The following is a 16,723-nucleotide window of genomic DNA, read 5'->3' on the forward strand; positions in this document are numbered from 1 at the left end:
TCCGTGGCGATAGACAGGTGCAGCTGAGAGCCAGTCACCTGCAAAAGTAAGTACTTGAGTCACTGTTTGCTTCTGCTTAACCTGGTCTTGACACACACACACACACCATGGGAACAGTGGTGGGGGTGGGGCATTCCAAGTGCTTCAGGGAGCTGCCAAACAGACGAGCACATCCTGTCGCAACGCAAATCTAGGATAAATCCCTCATTAAACTCTCTAGGATAACACTCAAGGGAGGATTTTACCACCATAGAATTAGGAATTAGAATAATACAATGGACATCTCTATGGTTACCACCTATACCAGGGCTTAGGACCTCAATGAAAACAAACTCCCTCGTAAAACCAAGGGAGAATCAGTGAGGGATCTTCATTTAGAATACATTGATGAATATTATGGCAACATTCTAAATGAATGCTAACATTGTAAGGATTGAAGACAATCTATACCCTTTTTCCAATTTACAATAAATTCACGTCATATATTTGAAGCTCTGTCCACCCTTCCAGTTGTTCAAGTTCAGATATTGGCCAGTCTAAATTATGAAGCTTACAGTTGGTGAGGGTCGGGAGTAGGCTACAGTGCTAAAGATCAATTCCTAGAATTCCAATCACTAACCTGTAACACATTACACCCCCCACTCCATCAACAAAACATTCACCTCCCTTTGTTCCTTCTCCCACCCCATTCACTGGGTCAAAGTCTCCCAAGTATCCAGATTGACAGTTGAAGGCCTTGGTGTGGATGGAAGTTGGCACAGAGAGAATGTAGAGGAAGTTGCAGTTGTACTGTAGAAGAATAAACATTCAACTTTATGAGAGATCAGATGCCATAACATTGCTGCCTCGCAAAAATGTGTTGCCGACAAAGTAGAGGAAATGCTTTGACCCTTCCAAATAACGGCAGGGTTGTTTTTCTCTGGTCCAGACACTAAAGAAACAGTTATTTTCAGCTCAAGCCAAACCATCAGCGTATGATAGCACATCCAGCCTTACTTCATTAGCCAAGCAGAAAGACTAGATTGTGGTGAAGTAACTACCTCCTATCTAGCAGAAATTACAACGATTCATGCCATGAAATGTGGTACATTTACATGAGCAAAGCCATCTAGTTACTACACAGTTAAAATTAAAAGCAACTGTTTAGTACACCAAAACAGTTGACAATCATCTTGCTAAACTTACTGTCTACTCTGAATATATAAAATATTTGGAACACCTTCCTAATATTGAATTGTCCACGCCTTTTGACTCTACAAGGTGACAAAAACGTTCCACAGGGATGCTGGTCCATGTTGACTCCAATGCTTCCCACAGTTGTGTCAAGTTGGCTGGATGTCCTTTGGGTGGTGGACCATTCTTGATACACTGTTGAGTGTGAAAAACCCAGCAGTGTTGCAGTTCTTGACACAAACCAGCACCTATGTTACAGGCCTTGGTTTTTCCATTTTATACTTGCAGGTTGGAAGTTAGCACGTCAAATGCACTGATTGGTGTCACCTCGTTAGTCAGTCTATAGTACACCTGTGCTGGTTGCTCATCTCATTAGAGGGAAGGTGTTTCACCTGTGCTGGTCCAGGTGCAATTTAAGAGTGGCTGGCCCAGTGCTACAGTTGTCTTGAGAGACTGAGGGTTAAAACCTTTAGTTGGCTTTCCCTATTCTTATTGCTAGACAAACAATAATTTATCTTCCTGTCTTTAAGTTTGGTGTGGGGTTTTTATTTTGCTCTTCTTGGGCAAATTTAGTGGGTGCTCATTGTTGCTAGTCAACTTTCAGTGGACACCCCCATGAGTATCTTTCAGAACCCCTTTTAAAACCCCACCTGTTTGGTTGTTGGTCAGTGACTCTTAGTTAATTACCTCTTCTGTTTGAGTGACACTTTTGGTTTTCTTGCTGGGGAATGTAACATCTACCATACCCTGTTCAAAGGCACAAATATTTTGTCTTGCCCCTTCACCCTCTGAATGGCACACATACATAAACTGTCTCAATTGTCTTAGAAATCCTTCTTTAACCTGTCTCCTCCCCTTCATCTACACTGATTGAAGTGGATTTAACAAGTGACATCAAGGGATCATAGCTTTCACCTGGATTCACCTGGTCAGTCTGTCATGGAATGAGCAGGTGTTCTTAATGTTTTGTATACTCAGTATATGTTGTGAAATGTGGCAAACTACAAGGGCATACAAGCACAATGTGTTGTATTTTCCTCCCATGTCTCCTCTTCTAGTTAGACTAGATGTCATATACTGTATCTGCCAGAGAACTGCCTCACTTTGATCTACCAGCCAGTTTATGTGCCTAGCTAAGCTCCAGTGTATTAGTATAGTAGGGGCTGGTCTGTGTCCCGGCTCCCAAACCAGTCAGACTGACAGTTGCTCCGGAAGCCCAGGCATGCCAGTGGAAGAGCTCTGAAAAAGCACTGCCTCGTGTCTAATGATTCAAACCAGCAACGGCACAGACGTGAACTAATCCACAAAGACCGCCAAAGCGCTCTCTGGACCAGCGAGGTGGATGAGGGGAGCGGAGCGTGAAAACGAGAGTATGTGGGGAGCTGACACAGGGAAAATGAGGAAGAAATAAGACGAAGGCCAGGGAATAGGGTGGATACAGCTACCCATCCAGCTGGCAGAAACCCAGCTGTCATTCTTGTGCCTGCTCAATTCAGGGCCACACCTAAATTACGAGATCTCAACAATCCTGGTTGGCGCATAGCTCCAGCACTAGACTGCTTCAGCACAAGATACAAACAAGATCTGCAGCGTGAAAAGGCCTATTTAAAATGGAAAGACATTTTAAAAAGATTATCTCAGAGTCAGACAGACTTTGTCATAACATAGGGGGAGGAAAAGGAGTAGGTACTCTATTCACACTGAGGAGGTAATATGATGATATCACAGCAAAATTATCATAATAGTAATGAGACAATGTACACAATGTTCCCACTGACAGCACAAATAGGGAAATCTTTACTGATTTTGCCATATGTGCGTACACACACCTACGGATGTCAGGATGGCATCATATCATAACAAAGAGCGGACTATGGGCTTGCTTATGCTGTATGATCTATTGTACTCTAGTCACATTATAAGAAAACAAAGGCAGTTGCATTGCCATGGCAACTCTCAGTCTACACAGCCATGTCAGAACTTGTCCATGATCTCAGCAGGAGGCCCAGAACAGACAGCTACTAGGCCAATTTCTGTCTCTGAGGTGGGGCTTGGAACCCACCTCATCTTGTTTAGCCTCCATCCCCACTGACTGATAGAACTTCAACCTAAAGAGTTATCTTCTCACCCACAGCAATAAACCCATATTTCTTTTGAATATAGAACAAGGGCAGTGCATGAATGTACATTATGGTTTTCTCTTTCTCAATCAAAGCTCGAGAGATTGTTTTTAGACATTTATAATAGGAAGAAACATTGTTATTAGCATTTAATTATTCCCCTTCATCCAATAAAATGTATCAGATGTCCCTTCCATGAGATATTTCCATAATGCCATGATTCTAAACCCCTGGTAACTGAGGGGTGGGGGGGTCAGAAATAGAAGGGACAGCATATTTACCCGGAAAGGTGTGTGGGTTGGGTGACCCTCTCTTGAGGCACTTGGAACACAGTACATGAACAGTGTAGTAGAGCCCGGGCCACTCCTGCAGAAGGACATTCAGCTCCTCAACCAGTGGGATTATCGCTTGCCAAGCAGTCCAGATATTTGGCAGGGAGGCATGGCTGGCTATGGACAGTGACTCGGCCTGCAGCCTGCCCCGAGCCGGCTGGTAACTGACCACCACAGGCACTTTACCGCGATAGGCAAAGATCTGGTGCCTCCCGTCTGACCGCTGAACCACATGGCTGTTGATCTGCACACTGTAGCGTGCAAACAGTCCAGGAGGGAAGAGAAAGGGGAAGCTGTATTCAATCTGCAGCTGCTCCACAGAGAAGAACTGACTAGCAGCCACTGAGCTGCCGTTCACCCAGGCCTCGGCATGGGGCTCCTCATTGCTGACATAGCTGGGGAACTTGTACCAGACGGTGGCCCCGTTCAGAGGCTTGCTGCGGGGCTTGTTAATGCAGTAGCAGACCCCCATCTTCTCTAGCAGCTCCATGATGAGGTGGAGGTCCTGCTGGGTTTGGATGAGAGGTCTCAGGAGCAGCCGGATGATGTTAGAAGGCAGGAGGCCGTGGCTGAGGAAGCCCTCCACTTGGTGCTGTAGATGGGTAGCCCTAAGGTTCTCTCCCTTCTCCCCATCTATAACTACACTGGTCCTCCTCTTGTCCCCCTTCTCACTGTCCGACAGTAGTCTCTCCAGCAGTGTGGACTCATCCCTCTGGAAGAAGACATTGAGGATGGCAATGAAGCGTGGCAGGTTGTGAAAGACATACTCCTTTAGTGTCCGGCTGTCCTCGAAGTAGAGTAGCTTCCCACTCTCGTGTAGGTAGGACAGGGCACTCTGCAGGCGGTCCTCCGTGAGCCCAGCCTGGAGGCCCAAACGGGCCGAGTCCCACCACGAGAGCCACAGGTCCTGGGGCTTAAAGTGCAGCTCCTCCAGCATCTGCCAGGACTTGGGCAGCACGCGGTGGAGGTTGGGGAAGATGTCGCGATGGTCAGCCACTGACATGAGCTTCTCCCTCAGCCTCTGGATATTTATCTGGCTCTCTGTGCAGCTGACACACAGGACAGGGGACAGGATCTGTAGCCTGTGGTTCAGCATGTACTGCAGCTGGGCTTTCTTCCGTCTCAGGTTCTTGTCTGTGACGCCGTAGAAGAGGATGTGAGGGCTGGAGGTGCGGACGTTGTAGCCCTGCTCCAGGGCCTGGTCCACCTGGTGGGCAAGGCTCCGCAGGCAATGGGTGTCCCACTTCTCCTGCAGGGAAATCTGTCTGTGGATATCAAGGTTCTTCCCCTCCACCTCCATGTCTCCACACAGGTCTCTGTGCGTGCCCACCATGCAGACCACAGCGTGGGGCACTTTGGCATTGAGGAGATGGAGGAAGTAGCCCACGTGGGGGTAAAAGTTCTTGGGTGAGTATGTTTTCAGATTCACAACGAGGATGTACAGAGCACCAGGTGAGAGAAAAAAAGGTTTGATGAGGTCATAGTTTGGCTTCCCTGACAGGTCATACACTAAAAATGTAAGACTGCGATCGGCGTCCGCTACCCAGTTAGTCACATCAACCCCTTTGTTTCCCCGAGCAGAGTTGGCATCCTGCTGCTCACTCACAACACTCTGCCTGAGCTGTGTTTTCCCAGCGTTTTTCATTCCCATCAGGACCAGTTTTAACCTGGGCTTCACAGCCAGCTGGGAATGTGCGAGTTCCTTTTGATAAGCACCGATGTAGGGGATCCCCTTCATACAGACCTCATAGGGAGGCTGGATGAGGGGGTTATCCTTCACTTTCCAAATGTTTACATTGGAAAGTTTTCCAAAGTTATCTGGAAGTATGGCTATTTGGTTACCCTGTAAAACAAGCTCCTCCAATCTATTTAGCTCCACAATGGAGTCGGGCAGATAAGTAATGTTATTATTGTCTAACCAGAGGTTTGCCAGCCTACGCAGCTGGCCTATCTCCTCTGGAACAAAAGACAGTTTATTTCTACTCAGGTAAAGCTCTTCTAGTCCTGTGATGTTTAGGATAACCTGAGGAAACTCCTCAAGCTCATTAGACGATAGATTGACCATTTTAAGTCTCTGCAGGTTGCCAAAGGAATGAGGCAGAGCTGTGAGGTTGTTACTGTCCAGCATCAGGCTCTCTAGGTTGTGCAGGTGACAGAACGTATCTGGTAACGTGGAGATGTGAATGCTGCTGAGCCACAGGTTCTTGATGGACTGCAGCTTAGTGATGTCCTCTGGTAGACACGCAAACGTATTCCCAGAGCAGTCGAGCTCCTCCATGTCACTGAGGGCAAGAATCTCTGGGGGAAACTGGTTCAGCTTGTTGTGATCAGCATCCAGAGAACGGAGCCTCTTGAGCTGTGAGAAGGACCTGGGGAAATCACATATGTCATTGAAGCTTATGTCCAGCTCCTCTAAACAATGCAGTGCCCCAATCTGTGATGGCAGGTACTGGATGTTGTTGTGACTGATGCAGAGCTTTTTCAGCCCCTTCAGCAGGCCTATGTCCTCAGAGAAGTGGCCCAAGCAGTTGTGGCTCATGTCCAGTTCCACAAGAGGACCCAGTTCAAACACCACAAAAGGAACTGTGACAAATTTGTTCCTGCGGAGGACAAGGCTACGCAGGTTTGTGAGGGTTGCCCCCAATCCTTCTGGTAGCTCGTGCAGCGAGTTATTGCCCAGATTGAGTACCTCTATATCGCTTATATTTTCAGGTAGAATGATCTTCTCCCTGTTTTGGGAGCAGAGGGTGAGCTGTCGCTGGTTGCTTCGCAGCTTCCTAGAGCGGAGAGCAGCATCTCTCCACAATTTAGCCGTTTTGAGATTGTTATCCTTGTCCCCCATGGTTTTGCAGACCGACACCTTGTTTTCATTGGGAGGAATCATCAATTATCCTGGCAATATGGTGGTCTAGGTGCCCTTGTGTCATCGATTAGTGTTCTTATCATGAACAATCCAAACAACAGAGAAAACGACAGTAATTCCATTTCGAGCAAGAACAAGAAAACATCATGCTTTTCAATCGAATCAATACTGGACTTGGCCAGCAGTGCTTCACGCATCGTTATCTACGGCCGCGGACCGCACAATGAACAGGGAAACCTACCGCAATTTCAAATCCATTTTAGAACACGGGCGGTTGAGCTGGCCTCGCCAGCACATTCTCTAGTATCGTGGCATCCAATCGCGTCCTATTATCAAAAAAAATAGCATGAAATCAAACAGCGGCCAATGTCTCATCCCTGTGCCTCGCTCATCTCTCTGCCTGTGATCTCTCGCAAACTAGTCCTTACTGCTCAAGGGGGAGTGAAACAGCAGCAACGCCTAGATTAACACTGCGTCAGATTTTTTTGCCTACTTGGTTTAGTTCTCGATTGACAGCCCATGATGACAATGTATTGTTATTGCTAGGCAAGAACATTTATAAGATTAAATAAAGGAATATGTCTTTTGTCTAGAGCGAGAGGTGTTTTCCTTTTTATTTAGATCACCTTTTTACATCTATTTTCCACACCCATTGAGTTGAGAAAGTTACATGTATTATTCTATATTAAGCTAATTTTTCCATAATAATTCTGGTCAGATTGGTATTTTTCTTATAAAACAATTTTATATCCAGAGTATAAAGAATGTAGTTTCTGCAATGCTATTTCGATCGAATACCAGATATGTTATTGCGGAAGATAAAAAAATATCTCTCTGCGAAAAGGTTATTTTCAGTAGCAGACATTGAAATGTACATGTTGCAAACATGACTCACTGGGACAAATACAAAACACGTACCACTTTCTCTTGATGGGAAACAGTGCGTGTTCTTTCGGCGCGTTATCTGCTTTGTCTCCATCTAATGGCTATTACGCGACTGCACCGGGTTTAGCAAAACCATTACGTCACCATATTGTATAGAATGTTGAAATGCATTTCATTTAACTAGAAATCCTAGATTTACCGCTTATGGTAGAAATTTGATTAGTCCTTTTTGTTATGTACAAAACCAATTCTCTTGAACCTGATGCAATGAAGCACATACGTGTTAGAAATGTTAGGGGTTGTACCAATTGTACATTGAAATATTTAATGCAAATGTTATGCTAGTGTGTATAACAATTGTCCTTATCCATCGATCAATTGGCACTGTATATCGAGTCCAAGTTCAAATCGATTATAAAAAGCAGCACAACAAAAACCAGACAGACAATACATGTCAAGGACTGTCAAAGGCCTTTAAACTAAACTATACCAGAAAGTGAAGAAAGCAGGCTAAAAATGAACATCACCCACTACTAACTCCTATTAACCAGAACAGGCAATAGTTAAGCAGTATAATAATATACATTTATATAATTACCAGTATCAGGAAATTAATAGAAAAATAGAAGTACATTTTAGTTGCTTAAAAAAAATGTACTTGGTATGGTTTGTAACAAGGCAGTATAATTACTGGAGTTAATACATATTTATTAGTAATAAAATAAATTGTTAAGACAATAGCTAAATAGTTCCGACATTGTTTGCATGTGAGCTTGTGCAAAAATGTATAATGTAAATCAAAAAGTACATGCATTGCTTACACCAAACTTAAAGCCGACATCCTCAATTGTCTTGAACCAATTTCAAAAGCCTTGTGTGCTCTGTAAAAATAAACTCATGCAAGGCCTCTAACAGACACAGTCAAGTAAATTTGGCAGCTTTACACTAGCAGCCCATGTGTTCTTTTGCCCACTGATCTTTTACCCAATTATGGGCAAGAGATCTGATTGGTCAAACGGTTAATTAGTGGCAAAAGATCCAAAGTGGGTTGCCTGTTTAAACACAGCCTTCGAGAGTTAGCAGCAAAGATTTTTTTGCTTTCAGACAATATGAAAGACCCATTTAAAAATCAGTCTTTAAAGAAAATCCCTAGCATATGTCTTAGTCCTACTGTAGAAATCTACAGAGGATGTCAAAAGGCAGCAACAAAATTCACATTGTGGTAAGTGGCACTACTAGTCCAATTAAAACGACTATCCACACAGTCCCACAATTTGGAGAAAAAAAACAGACCCTTCGATTGAGTGGGAAAAGTGCTATGATTTTTTTTAAAGCCATGGGGGTAAAACAGACATGGGATGCCTGCTTTGAAGGCCTCAATGCAGGACTCTCAGAGCCAGGGGATGCAGAGCCGAGGTCTAGTCTCTGCTGTATGTGGGGGTGGGGCTCCTTCCACAGGGGCAGAGCTGGGCACAGTCCGCAGCTGTCCTTCGTGCATGCGCTCGTTGATGCGCAGTTGGCAGCCGTCTTGCAGCATGCGCATTGCAATGTGGGCGATATTGCGTGAGTCATTTAGGCCAGAGTGAGGGCAGCCCTCGTATTTTAGTCCCAGCTTCTCAAGCATGCAACTCAGCTTGGTCTGGGTGCGAGTGACCTGTGGAAAAGGGAAGATTCTACTCAACATAGTGTATCTAAGGAATGTCTTTACATTCTTCTACATTTAGAGAGATTTCAGCTAATTTCATATCATACAAAAAAACAAAAAAAAAAACCTTATAGAAGTTCCCGTATAATTTTTTGATGTTGATCCACTTCTTTGCAAACTGTGGAAATCTGAGACGATTTAAACGGCACTGGGTGTTCATGAACTTGCTCATGTCCCAAGATCTGTGGAAATAACAAAAGCACATAGTTGTATACTAATGAGAACACTTAATATCTTGCTAGCGTTATCATTAATACACCAAAGCAGTGTTAGTACCCTCTGCCCACACTGACGTACCCATCTGTAAGAAGAGTGTATTTGTATTTTGTGCCAAGCTCTTTCTCCTGAAGCCAAAGCACAACCCGCTCAAGGACATCAGGGAACGTGTCTGCTTCATCCACCATTTTCTGGCCAAAAAAAAAAAAAAAACAGTTACAAACTCTTATATGAACATTACATTGTGTGAAGTATTTTGAATCATACTATTCAAGTCCTTCAAAATAGTTCAGTCAATGTCTATGCCTGGTGTCTCACCTGTGTTATTCCTGTCAACTTTACACAGAACTCTGACAGCTGTGTGTTGACTTCTGGTCTGACATATTCCTGAAAGGTGTCTTCCTACAAGTAAAACCAGTGTCAATCATGATACCAAAACATTTGTGTATTATTTGCATCAACAACTAATGTTAAATCGAAAGTCTATACATCTATGACCTGTATGATTGTACACACAAGCCTAACAATGCATTGCTTCTAACAATGTCCCCTCCATTCCCACTCACAATCTCTAAAGTGTGCGTGTTGAGCAGAACCATTGGGAACTCAATGATTTCATGAGTGAAGTCAGCGGGGGTTGTCCTGTTCACACGTTGCTTCAAAGTCCACCACGCAGATGTAGTCGTAGTAGGTATCCGTGGCTTCACCCGCTGTTACAGACTGCGGCATCGACAGCTTCTGTTTCTTGTAGTAGTTCTTCAACCGCTTCTTCATCACATCCTTCACACCCCTACACACACACACACACAGGGTTAATTTGACATTCAGTTGATTTGGAACTTCAGTGGCATGTCTAGCAGCTCTGGGATTTCCTAACACAGAGATCCTGGGGCATATTCATGAAGCTGGTTCTGTTGCAAAACGTTTCTTAAAAACAGGAGCAAACAGAATGGGGAGAGACCAACCTGAATTTGTCAAATAAAAAAAAATCTCGATTTAGTATGGACTAATGATTACACCCCTGGTCTCCAATGGATTATGATTGTAGCCATCTCCTGCTGAAACACTACACTAATTACAGGATTGTAACGTGGTATTTGATTACATACAGCACAATTCCTTAGCAACTGAAACAAGTGTTCCTACATACCTTGTGTCAAGCTTCAATTCTGCCAGTTTGGCACGAAGCTCATCCTTGTTCATGCGGTTGATATGTCCATTTGCAAGAGCAATCTCTTTGTAAACAGGATCACTGAAGTCGCCGTGAGTAAGAGATGCTTGAGGGACGGGTTCAACGATGTTACAACAAACTATTAATCTGATGCAAGACTTTGACATATAGGAAGGAATGTACCGTCAATGTTAGTCACATAAGTAGGTACTGTAGCTTCCTTGCTAGTTTAACATATCCCTGGATTCTATTTCTACTCCAATCTTGCAAGCTAGCTAGCAGTAGCTACTAACCTTGTCATTTTCCTCCGGTTTAGAGGACAATTTCACATTGCCACCCCTGTCTTGAATATTCTCTTTGTATTCCTCCATTTTTGACATAGGATTGTCTCAACCAATTTTTTTGGGGGGGGGGCTTGCTAGTTGCTAACTAACTGGTAGGGTGTATCTTGACTGTGTTGTTGGCAGCCAATCATCCTGTCCTCTTGACTGTTTCCGCGCTTTCTTCACGCGTCAGTGCTCCACTACGCGCATGACATTTTTTTTTATATCCGAAGTGTATCGCTGATCAACGTTATATGATAATAGAAAACCACTGTTTTATTCATGGTTTTCCAATCTTGTTCTGACAAGACACGTTGTCGGAATAATTTGGTTAAGTAATAGTGTGTGAAAAATAAACAAACATTCCGGTGTGGTGATAATCATTATTTGTCGACGGCACAGATGGTTTGTGTACATAACAAGTTAGGAAAATGAGGTTAAGGTTAGAAAAAGGGATAGGCTAATATTACAGTTGTCAACAACTTGTCCCCGACGCGACCAGTAGATGGCGCTGTAGGCCTACTCCATCTAGCCACACGGGTAGAACAAGAGGTGGTGCTGAATCCAGACCCCTCAATAGGAAACCTACGGACAGGAACACCTTCCTCGGAGGTGAGTTTTCCTCCACGTCTAATTATTAAAAGTCTCCCTGTAAATCAATTCAGCCGCACCAGAAGAGTATGCAACTCTGATGCTTCTTACCAGAAACAGACCATGTACCCCATACAAAGGTTTAAGGAAAGGGGGTACAAAGACAATTGGGCAAAAGATACCAATGATCGTTTTGAAGGGCTAACACAGTTGGAACGCCTTCTTCCAAAAGTTAAAGAAAACGCAGAACATGTCCCCCACTCTTCACCCAATACTCACCATTGGGGAAGGAATTTAAAGACATTATCAGGAAGCACTGGTACATTATTGATAGTGGCCCACAATTGAAACCCATCTTTAAATATCACTCAAGTATGGTCTTTAGAAGACCCCCAAAACGTGAAAGACATTGTGGTCAAATTTGATTATCCACCAGAGAAAAGGGAAACTTCTTGGACAAGGTTCCGGAGGGTAATTACAAATTTGGCCAATGTGCTCAATGCAGTTTCAAGTACAAATGTGACTAATTTACCCACCCCTGCACAGGACGAAGATGTAAGATCAAAAGCCTGATTACCTGCATGTCAACCAATGTTTACATATTGAAATGTTCTTGCGGTCTGTCTTACATAGGGAATGAGTACCGCAGCAATATACCGACTTGTGAGACAAAAAATTCTGGTTGCTGTTCATTTTGTACAAGCTGGACATCCTATTAGTTCTTTGACATACATTGGAATAGAATTGGTCAAGATGTCACGCAGGGGAGGGGACATTGAGAGGAAACTTCTTCAATGGGAATCTTTCTGGATCCACAGGCTCAACACACTGTCGCCACTTGGTCTTAACGAGTTTGACTTAAAACTGTTTTTAGATTCAAAATGTCCAAATTATTTCGTTTTTTTATCCTAATTAAATATTGTATGTATATACAGTACCAGTCAAAAGTTGACACACCTACTCATTCGAGGGTTTTTCTTTATTTTGACTATTTTCTACATTGTAGAATAATAGTGAAGACATCAAAACTATGAAATAACGCATATGGAATCATGTCATACCCAAAAAAGTGTTAAACAAATCAAAAATATATTTTATATTTGAGATTCTTCAAAGTAGCCACCCTTTGCTTTGATGATAGCTTTGCACACTTTTGGCATCAGGAAGTGCCCCAATACTATTCATGATTAACCACTCGTGGTGTGATCGTGATAACATACAGAAACTCGACCTAGAATACCTCACAATCAAATGCTGACCGAATTACCTCCCAAAATAATTATCTTTGGTTGTAGTCACAGCCGTGTATATTCCCCCTCAAGCCGATACCACAATGGCCCTCAAAGAACTTCACTGGACTTTATGCAAACTGGAAACCACATATCCTAAGGCCGAATTTCTTGTAGCTAGGGATTTTGACAAAGCAAATTTGAGGAAAACGCTACCGAAGTTCTATCAACACATTGACTGTCGTACTCGTGCTGCTAAAACACTTGACCACTGCTACTCCAACTTCCGGGATGCCTACGAGGCCCTCCCCCGCCCTTCCTTTGGCAAATCTGATCACGACTCAATTTTGCTCCTCCCTTCCTATAGGCAGAAACTCAAACAGGAAGTACCCGTGCTAAGGACTATTCAACAGTGGTCTGACCAATCGGAATCCACACTTCAAGATTGTTTTGATCACACAGACTGGGATATGTTCCGGGTTGCCTCTGAGAATAACATCAACGAATACATGGATATGGTGACTGAGTTCATCAGGAAGTGTATAGGAAATGTTGTACCCACTGTGACTATTAAAACATACCCTAACCAGAAACCGTGGATAGTTAGCAGCATTTGCGCAAAACTGAACGCGCGAGGCACCGCATTTAACCATGGAAAGGTAACTGGGAATATGGCTGAATACAAACAGTGTATTTATCCGCAAGGCAATCAAACAGGCACAACATCAGTATAGAGACAAGTCAAAGGGCTCAGACACGAGACATATGTGGCAGGGTCTACAGACAATCACGGACTACAAAGGGAAAACCAGCCACGGACACCGACTTCTTGCTTCTGGACAAGCTAAACACCTTCTTCGCCCACTTTGAGGATAACACAGGGCCAACGACACGGCCCGCTATCAAGGACCGTGGGGTCTCCTTCTCCGTGGCCGACTTGAGTAAGACATTTAAGCGTGTTAAACCTCACAAAGCTGCCAGCTCAGACGGCATCCCTAGCCGCATCTTCAGAGCATGCACAGACCAGCTGGCTGGAGTGTTCACGGACATATTCAATCTCTCCCTATCCTAGTCTGCTGTTCCCACTTGCTTCAAGATGCCCACCATTGTTCCTGTACCGAAGAAAGCAAAGGTGACTGAACTAAATGACTATCGACCCGTAGCACTCCCTTCTGTCATCATGAAGTGCTTTGAGAGGCTAGTTAAGGATTATATCACCTCTACCTTACCTGACACACTAGACCCACTTCAATTTGCTTGCCGCCTCAATAGATCCACAGAAGATGCAATCACCATCACCATCACACTGCACACTGCCCTATCCCATCTGGACAAGAGGAATACCTATGCAAGAATGCTGTTCACTGACTATAGCTCAGCATTCAACACCATAGTACCCTCCAAGCTCATCATTAAGCTCTGAGCCCTGGGTCTGAACCCTGCCCTGTGCAACTGGGTCCAGGACTTCCTGATGGGCCGCCCCCCAGGTGGTGAAGGTAGGAAACACCTCCACTTCGCTGATCCTCCACACAGGAGCCCCACAAGGATGCGGGCTCATCCCCCTCCTGAACTCCCTGTTCACCCATGAGTGTGTGGCCATGCACACCTCCAACTCAATCAATTGTAAGGGAGGGTTTGACATACATACATTAGTCTAAATATTATATTTCTGGATTTCATAAATGAGAATTAGGCTAAAGGTACGGCCTCCTTATGTCCTACATGTCCAAGCAGCTGGCCGTAAGGTGTTCAAGCTGAGTTTGTGATGTCTATGCAATGTATCTGTTTGAGTTATGTCAGGTCATGCTGCCAAGGGAAATGCACACTCTCAATGTGGAATTTTGTCTTTTCTTAAAAATGTAAATGACCTAAATCACGTGTCTTGCTCAGCTGTGATATGAGAGTGATATGCCTTCGAGAAACACACAAAAGTAGGTAGTCATTACTGCCCAGAATCCCAAAAGTCTAGTCTCACAGTAGTTGAGCAACATCAAACAGGCACAACATCAGGATGATGTTTGTGATGTTGACTCAACTTCATGTCAGGTCATGCCAAGGGAAATTCACACAAATTCACACCAATTGTAGAGCCCTTTTCATTAGTAAAGTTTGTCATCACTTAAAGGCGCTGAATGGTCAATCTGACATCTGCATTTGCCGTTCAGCATTTACGGTGATATGGCCTCTGCAGAAATCAGGGCATTCAACAGCTCTGCTTTGCGAAGCAGAGCAGAGCTGTTGTCAAGATGGTAGGTCTACATGGGATCAGACACCGCAGCCTTCCAGTGGCAATAATGCTTACTTTTGTTATGTAAATTTGGTTAAAAGTCATTCAGATGTCATGGAAAATGTGTATAAACCCTTAATAGTGAATAATCAGGTCTCTATAGCATTATGTAACTTGTGAATTTCGGTGAACATAGTCTAATGGACCAACATGGAAATAGATAGCTCCTGCACTTCTTTCATCCCAAGTCAAGCACTGCTTAAAAATACCACTTATAAAGACAGCATATTGCTCTTAGTGATCAAGGCAGATAAGACTATTCTCCTCCTCACTTAGTTCACCTTTAGTGAAATTGTTTTAGGTGTATTTGATATAGCCTAGCAGTGAACTCTTCAGCAAACAGTCATCTGTTAATGGGGCAATCTCAAATCAAATTGTATTTTTTACATGCCGAATACAACACCGTGAAATGCTTACTTACAAGCCCTTAACCAACAATGCAGTTAAGAACATTTAGTTGAGAAAATATTTACTAAATTAAGTTAAAACAAAAAGTAAACACAAAATAACAATAATGAGGCTATATACAGGGGGTACCGGTACTGAGTCAATTTGCGGGGGTACAGGTTAGTCGAGGTAATTAGTCGAGCAGCAGTGCAAAAACAAAGTGGGGTGGGGGTGTAAATGCAAATAGCCGGGGTGAATAATTAATTAATTGTTCAGCAGTCTAATGGCTTGGGGGGTAGAAGATGTTAAAGAACCTTTTGGACCTAGACTTGCCGTGCGGTAGCAGAGAGAACAGTCTATGACTTGGGTGACTTGAGTCTGCCAATTGTTTGAGCCTTCCTCTGACACTGCCTAGTATATAGGTCCTGGATGGCAGGAAGCTTGGCTCCAGTGATGTACTGGGCTGTAGGCACTACTCTCTGTAGCGCCTTACGGTCGGATGCCAAGCAGCTGCTCTCCATAGTGCAGCTGTAGAAATTTTTGAGAATCTGGGGACCCATGCTAAATCTTTTCAGTCTCCTGAGGGGGAAAAGGCATTGTCGTGTCCTCTTCAAGACTGTCTTGGTGTGTTTGGACCATGATAGTTTGTTGGTGATGTGGACACCAAGGAACTTGAATCTCTCGATCCGCTCCACTACAGCCCCGTCGATGTGAATGGGGGCGTGTTAGGCCCTCCTTTTCCTGTAGTCCACTATAATCTCCATTGTCTTGCTCACGTTGAGTGAGTTTGTTGTCCTGGCACCACACTACTAGGTCTCTGACTTCCTCTGAGTTCTGCAGTTCCTACATCCATTTTTGGATCCATATTCTTTTAGCCCTGAGTGCCAGTGAGGGGTATCCTATGATGCAGGTTTGAGGGGTTAGCGATGTAACTTTGGTCAACAGTATTTGTATGTATTATGGATCCTCATTAGTTGTGGTCCAGCAACATTAAGGCAGTTATACAATTTTAAAAACATTACAATACATTCATAACAGATTTCACAACACACTAAGTGTGTGCCCTCAGGCCCCTACCACATATCTACAACACAAAATCCATGTGTATGTTATCGTGTGTGTATGCATGTGTCTATGCCTAAGTTGATGTTGCTTCACAGTCCCCACTGTTCCATAAGGTATATTTTTATGTTTAAAAAAATTCTGATTCTACTGCTTGCATCAGTTACCTGATGTGGAATAGAGTTCCATGTAGTAATGGCTCTATGAAGTACTGTGCGCCTCCCATAGTCTGTTCTGGACTTGGGGACTGTGAAGAGAACTGGCATGTCTTGTGGGGTATGCATGGGTGTCTGAGTTGTGAGCTTGTCATTTAAAACAGACAGCTCGGTGCATTTAACATGTCAAAACCTTTCATAAATACAAGTAGTGATGAAGTCAA

The 16,723-nt window shown here is 43.8% G+C and overlaps 2 protein-coding genes across 2 annotated transcripts in view; both read right to left on the reverse strand.

Annotated features, from left to right (window-relative positions):
• LOC110537137 (malignant fibrous histiocytoma-amplified sequence 1 homolog) overlaps nucleotides 1–6,953 on the reverse strand; it is a 41,271-nt gene extending 34,318 nt beyond the window's left edge. Inside the window, exon 1 of the mRNA XM_021622938.2 lies at nucleotides 3,575–6,953. Within this exon, the coding sequence (XP_021478613.1) occupies nucleotides 3,575–6,509 (2,935 nt within the window). The 5' untranslated portion in view covers nucleotides 6,510–6,953. The remainder of the gene's footprint in view (nucleotides 1–3,574) is intronic.
• A 1,111-nt stretch (nucleotides 6,954–8,064) lies between these two features.
• Nucleotides 8,065–10,963, reverse strand: LOC110537138 (3'-5' exoribonuclease 1-like). Its single transcript, XM_036937124.1, is given in 8 exon segments — nucleotides 8,065–9,027; nucleotides 9,146–9,260; nucleotides 9,376–9,485; nucleotides 9,613–9,696; nucleotides 9,861–9,929; nucleotides 9,931–10,084; nucleotides 10,445–10,571; nucleotides 10,759–10,963. Coding segments are annotated over 7 exon segments (849 nt in total). The 5' UTR covers nucleotides 10,498–10,571; nucleotides 10,759–10,963; the 3' UTR covers nucleotides 8,065–8,763.
• Nucleotides 10,964–16,723: the final 5,760 nt, after the last annotated feature.

The sequence above is a fragment of the Oncorhynchus mykiss genome, chromosome 12 (assembly GCF_013265735.2).
Source record: "Oncorhynchus mykiss isolate Arlee chromosome 12, USDA_OmykA_1.1, whole genome shotgun sequence".
NCBI lineage: Eukaryota > Metazoa > Chordata > Actinopteri > Salmoniformes > Salmonidae > Oncorhynchus > Oncorhynchus mykiss.